Source organism: Maylandia zebra, linkage group LG19 (assembly GCF_041146795.1).
Source record: "Maylandia zebra isolate NMK-2024a linkage group LG19, Mzebra_GT3a, whole genome shotgun sequence".
Taxonomy (NCBI): Eukaryota; Metazoa; Chordata; class Actinopteri; order Cichliformes; family Cichlidae; genus Maylandia; species Maylandia zebra.
In genome coordinates this window covers 20,889,052-20,895,853 of record NC_135185.1, presented here as the reverse complement: position 1 = coordinate 20,895,853, position 6,802 = coordinate 20,889,052, and the positions used below count along the sequence as shown (strand labels likewise).

The window sequence follows — 6,802 nt, the reverse complement described above, 5'->3', positions numbered from 1 at the left end:
ATGTGTGCGTAAAAGTGAGGGGGCGGTTTGGGAGATAACCTCTAATCTATTAGAACGAGAACGTTTCACAAACAAATATGATTAAGGCTCAGCATTAGCTACGCCCCGCGCTTCTGTAAATGCCATCAGAGTCATTTGTTGGCCCTGAGATTTTTCGGTCATCGCCCAAGGATTGTGGCTCAGTTGTGTCCGCCTTTGTTTACTCTAAAGGGTGTGGCAGGCGGATGACCACCGTGGTGCATTTAAATTCCCCTGAAGGAACCGGTGCGGTGAGGACCGTGAACACGCGCTCACGCACTTTGTGATAGCTCTACCGACACCTCTGGTTTACTGACTCATCATGAATGACATTGCGGCAATTAACATCAAAGACTCGGCTGTGCGCACACACGTGCGTGCATGTGTTGTGTCGGTGGCACACGTGCTTGCAAAAGATGCTCTCTAAGAGATCTGTAGTCTTCTGCTCTCACGGTTATCAGTTCTCAGTGGAAGTGAAAACTGAACTTAACCATCCACACCCACAGCACCCACACACCTTTCCTAATTTAAAGAAAAAAAACATTTTATTCCACGTCTGGCAGGTCAATAATTAAGTGTGATACATTCAGGGACACTGGCATCCCATATGTTAATATCGTGGCAGACTAATTTGAGTAGGTTCAGTTCAGGAAGTCTCCTGCTGACCAGCCTCCAGTGGCTTTACACTCATTCAGATATTTGCACCCCCTCCACTCACCCCTTCTCTCTCAATCTCTGTCATTTGGCTGTGTGACACTGCTTGGTGCTAGATGAATGGGGGCGCCCCATTTAGTGTTTATCCTGTCTCCAGTTGCCAGGGAGTTTCTCTGGTTCTCATGGGGTACTCCCCCGTCTCCGCCTCCATCCCCTGCGCCCCTCCTGTTCCCCCCTGCCCTGCCTGAAGCCCCCACCTAAACAGCATCGCACACAAACCATGCAACCAACCCACCAATAATACCCAAGGGCTGGTCACAGCTGGCAGGAGCTAATAAACTCATCACTCACACTCTCTGGCTCCTATTTACCCACTACACAAAGCACTAAAAGAAGGGGGGTGGAGGTGCTTGAACGCTCTTTTCTGCTTCCCACAGACACTTACACTTTTCTCAAGGTGGTGAATTTTGATAATTATGAACACAGTTATAGAATTTGTGAAAGCCACACATCACCACAATTGCATTTTCTCTAGTGGAGTTAGTGCGCTATCAGCACTCTTTACCATTTACCCCAGTTGGATGGTAATTGATTGCTGGAGGGGATGTACAATGGGGATTCTTAAGTTTGATTAAAATTTTCCTCGACTGGTGTTCACACATGTGACCCAATTATTTCGTCTGAGCGAAAGGGCAACCATCTCTGTTCAGATACAAACATATATGTGCACATTCAGACCCAGACTTGCAGCGCATGTTCACATGGCTAATGCATGCACAGAGCTTCTTGCAGTGCGCACATAGCATACACATGTTACAGTAAATGCAGACTTTCATGTTGATCAAGTGCACATGAAAGATATTAATTCTATCATTGCATGCCAGCACATTTACCCATCCATCCATGCAAACCCCAACTTTACAACTCGATTCTGATTGATTTTTTTAAACAACCTATTCAGCTTACCCTGCGTGCTTTGAAGACACCTGACACAGAGGCCATGCTTATTTTATTATAAGGGAGAATCCAACCATGTGAGTGCAGAAAATGAAAGATTGATCTTCACTTTATCCAGCGTGGTTGACGTAGTGGAACTAAATCAGCGCCTGCCCCCATCCATCTATCTATCATCTCCTTCAACCAACACACAAGTTGTTATTGCTCTTCTGTGTTACACAGTTGTGGTATCAATATCAGCTTTGGCTTCACTAAGTGTCAGGTTTCATATAAGCACTCAATTTTCAGTCTCAAATAGCAAACGGGATTTTAAAAGAATATTAATATAGCTCTGATTGTGTTCCCTTGTAATTTGAAAGACAATCAATAGAGAAATCTGAAACAGTGATTTGTTTTGGCATGTTATGTAGGCCGGCACTTCATGGGGTGGTTGATGTTTGGCTGACTAGCAAATGAACATGGGAATGCAGAGATAATCACATAATATAGGATGCACTCTCACTGAAGGTGGCTTTTCTTTTCCCAAAAGTAAATAAGTGCATGTCTCTGTCACACTGTCAACATAATGTCCTCAGTGGTAAGTCATTCTGTGCAGGTAATGCCACTCCACAGTCTATGCTCTTGTGCTTAGGGACAGCTTCAAGTGCCACTGTGTGGCTAAGAGCTGTCATTACATGACAAGTTAAACAAAGCCATTATACCCTGAGGTGAAGTAGTGCTTAAACCTTTACTTGAGTAGCCTCAGGAACCCTGGCATTTGTTTGACAAGTCTATTAGGTTGTGATACCATTGATTCTGTGCTCCTTTTGTGTTTCCAGACTGCACTTTACTTTGATAGGGCTCGTGGCAGATAAGAGGAGGATTTCACTGTGTTATTGGCTCCAGCATGTTAAAATGTGATAAGGATATTGATTGAGGGCTTACAAAGTGTTCACATTTTATCAACATTTCGACAAGCCAAAAATCATAATCACCCACAATTCTCACACAAATCAAATGCTTAAGTGCTCCATGGTAATAATTTGCTATAGCAGAGGCACAGTGGTTAGGATTTGTTCAGTTAGTTTGATAGAACAGATATATTCTGCAGCTTGACTTTGACTCTGCAGTTCTATGCTGTCAGTGTTCGTTCTTCTTAATGCATTTGTTGTTGTGACTAAAATGACCTTCTGCTACTAACATTTTAACAGTTCTGTCAAGAGACCAGATACACCTCAAAACGTCATTGTTTAATGGAGGACTGGGAACACTGTGGCACATTAAAAGGAAAGAGTGCAGGTTTACTGCTTTGTTTACCACAGTGGCAGACAGCCCAGACTATCAGTACAGAAAGAAAGATGGATCTCCTGACCATTAAACTAAAGGGTATAAAAAGTCCTCTGAGATAAAAATTTTGGTCAGTAAAAACTGTCCAAAAAGTAACAATATATATAGGATTCTACTTATTTTTTGTCCATAAATGATGCCAAACAGACCAACAATCCTTTAAGAACCTGCTAATCATTTACTGGGTCATGCTTACTCACACTGGATAGTTGTTCTAAAATAAAACGAATTGGTAGGAAACACATGTTGAGTCTGATGTGCTGCTATGCTCTTACACCTTTAGAGAAAATGCTGTTTCCTGATTACAAAGGTTTTTTTTATTAACATTTTTGGTTCTGAACTTTTTAATCGCTTTGACACTTGTGACAGGACGAAGCAGCTTTATCTGTAAAAAGCATTAAATAATAAAAACAGTTAAATACGGCTGACTAAGTTCAAATCCATTAAAGCAACTTGCTTACAGTGTTTACTGCTGTTTCCTGTCCTTAAATAATAAGAAAAGCTCGACATTTTTTGCTATCCTTTGTTTCCATTCAAAATATGAAATAATGCCAGAAAAATAAGTATATAAATGTTTATTTCAAAACATGAGGATGACCATTTATGATAAAATTCAATAATATGCCCTATATAATTTTTTATGACGGGTAACTTTAAAAGTATTTCTTTAAATATCCAGTACAACAAGCTCTTTCTCAATAAAGATTTAAAATGTTTTTTTTTCCTCATAGACACCATGGGATGTGAACACAACCACTTCACACCACACCAGATTTTGAAAAATTTAAATGTACATCAGTACCATCATCAGCCATGTTAACTTTCACTGCTATCAATTTTTTCTTAAACTTGCTGTCACATCCCCAGTGCTTGCTTAAAGAACTGAGAGACACACAAGACTGACTATCCCAATACAGTTAGGTGTCGTTTCATTGTATAGTGCTGGAGCGAGTTCGTAAAACCTTATTTCCCAGATCCTCTGCTCTCCATGAGAACTGCATGGCAATATTCAGTTTCTGTCTGCCATTGTTTCTTCAGAAGTTAATTGCTTAAATTCATCTGTTTGTCATTTTGCTGGAATAAAACCTGAATCCACACACTCGCCAGTGTCCATAGCCGCAGGAAGCAGGGATTCAGTGCCATCCAGTGGTGGACTGAGTAACTGAAAGCGAGTCCCACATGCAGCCAGTTTCTGAAGAACCTCAGATCTTCGTAGCTCCCAATGGCTGATTTAAAGCATGGAACTTAATTTACGTTATAGAAAAAAAGTGGAGAAGAAAATGTGTAAAAGCATACATCTATTTCAAAGATATGTTAAAAAGATGAAATCTCACCTATCAGATCTGCAGGTACTGAGTAAATTGCAATCCACACTCAGTGTTTTTTACATGATTGTTTTAGTAATGAAAAATAGTGGATACATTTATTCCAAACCCATACCCCAGACACACTATTCAGAAAATTAAAGGGGTTTTTGATTTAGTATTGCACTTTTATAAAGGTGGTGTAGTCACGTGAGGCAGCTTATAAAAAAAGATGCTAAAAACTCAGCAGAGGCTGAGATGAACAGCTCTAGCATTGGCCAAACTAGAAAAACACAACACTAGAACCCGCATTGTCCTGACTGCATCTTTTTAATAGACCTTCCGTGGCCTTAAGAGCTAATATTTGTGGTACAAGCTTTGCTGAAGCTGAAATCCCTTATGTCTTTTAATCACTGGGTCAGGGGAAAGTCACCTTTTTATAACTAAACTTTTCAGGATAGTTGGGTTTAATGGCTTTAAACTATTTCACTCTGCAGACTTTCAAATTATTGCAAATTCAAAAACAGTTTGTTTTTTTAAAGTTACTAGCAGAGGAGAATTACCATCTCACAAAGTGACGTATTGTAACAGGAGAGAAGCATATAAAAATATCCAAAAAGAGTATTTGACTCGTTGGGTATATCTACTGCAGAACAACATAAGCAAAGATGCAAAGCGTCAATGCACGTAAGGCTTGCTTCAGTTTCATGGGATCTGGATTGTTGCCCCAAAAGAGAATTGTTTTGGGATTGTGCAACACTTTTATTTTCATCATTCATAATTTTAGGAAATTATTATATTGGTTAATTGAAATATGCTAATTTGTTTCTTTTTCTTATCCTATGTATTGGATGTGTATGTGGATTCATTCAATTTAGTTAACGTTAATTGTGATTTTTCTGTGCTTTTGCAATTATCCATATGTGCTTGTAGGCCTTTTCAGCCAGCACAACACACCACATTTTTGATTTATTATAGTTCCTACAGCGATTCCTCATGTGACCTACTGTTTTCCACAGTAAGCACCGTGGTTTCTGGATTCCCATTTCAGTTTGTCGGATCTGGTATGTCGGGATATTAATGGGGTTATGTTCTGCTTTTTATTTAAATATTACATTGCTTAATTAATATTTCATGGATGACATCAGCTCTTCACTTGCAGAAAAATATTTTTAGTTGCATTTTTAAGTAAGTGTGGAAATAATTCTCAGCATGAAAATTATTAGGTTGCAGTAAGTAACATTGTGAGTAAACACGTACTGTTATAGTTCAGCAAACGCCACATAAATGTAACCCATACCAATAAAGCCATCTTCCCGCGGCTATGCAAGCAATACCTCACTAACCCTGTTGCAGTCCTACAGGTCAGGAGTTAATCAAGTCTCACTGCTTACAGTCGACTGGTTAGCATTTGTCCTCTCCAAAGTGTTCAGTGCACGTGATAGGTTAGCCTTCTGTCTGTCCAGGCTAGAAGTATTCCGTGTTTGGATAGTTGTATTTCCAGCACCTTGTTGGTTGGCTCGACTTCGCTCCAAACTAGTGGACGTGCGCGACTGGACAGTCCTTTCTCCTGTCAAAGTATTAACAGGGCGCACTTGGTTGGCTCTGCCTCTGTCCAAACTGTTAACTGTGTTTAACTGGCTGCTTCTCCCATGCTCCACAGTCCCAGGCCCACCTGACTGGTTAGCCCGCCCAGTCTGCTGATTATTCAGGGTTTGCAGCTGGCTGGTCCTGTCTCTCTCAGGGAGCCTGGGCTGAGTGGAGCTACTTCTGTCTGTATTAATAGTTTGTATCCTCTGTCTGTCCCTGTCCCTATCAAGACTAGTATCCCTGCGTACCAGTCCACTCCTCTCTCTCTCCAGACTGCTCTGGATCTCAGCTCTCCTAGCCAGAGCCTCTCTCAGCTGGGTGCGGAATATCTCGATCTTTGCTTGCAACTCCTGGAGCTCCCCTTCCCATAAGCTCGTCTGAGCACCTCTGGTTCCCATGGGAGACAGCACCAAACCTGTGGAAGCCAGAGTCGAGACAGGGCCCCCGTTGACATGGAGGCTAATCTGTGGAGGAGAAGTAAAACTCCCCAGGTTGCCAAGCCCCAACCCTCCGAGGCCAAGTCCAGGACGGCCAACCATCCCAGGCCTGCCGCGCACTGAGGCGGTGTGTGTGCGCAGGCGGTAGCTGTGAAGCGTTTCAAGGTCAAAGTGCACACGTTTCTCCTTGGGTTCATTGGATGGTGAGGAGTTGCCCGTGTCCCCAGCTGACGTGGGAGGGGATGGTGGAGGAGGCTGATGCTGTTTCCTGTGTAGGGTGCAGTTCTCCGAGATACAAGAGGGGCTGGTGAAAGAGAGAAAGATCACAGCAAAGGGAATACACAGAATCAGATATGCTGTACTGCAATGCAAGGACTTTTATATATAATGTAGGATAATTATACCCAGTAAACCAAATGTAGAGTGTAGTGATATTAACTGACTAAACACTACATCTTTTGTCTCAATTATAATTTATCTGTTACGGCTTCTTTTTTAAATTAAATAAAAGATTTA

General features: G+C 41.5%; 1 protein-coding gene across 1 annotated transcript in view; it reads right to left on the bottom strand.

The window, feature by feature from the left end:
- Positions 1 to 3,552: 3,552 nt before the first annotated feature.
- Positions 3,553 to 6,802, bottom strand: part of grin3ba (glutamate receptor, ionotropic, N-methyl-D-aspartate 3Ba) — a 94,397-nt gene continuing 91,147 nt past the window's right edge. The window contains exon 12 of the mRNA XM_024806207.2: positions 3,553 to 6,590. Coding sequence (XP_024661975.2) covers positions 5,636 to 6,590 — 955 coding nt within the window. The 3' untranslated portion in view covers positions 3,553 to 5,635. The remainder of the gene's footprint in view (positions 6,591 to 6,802) is intronic.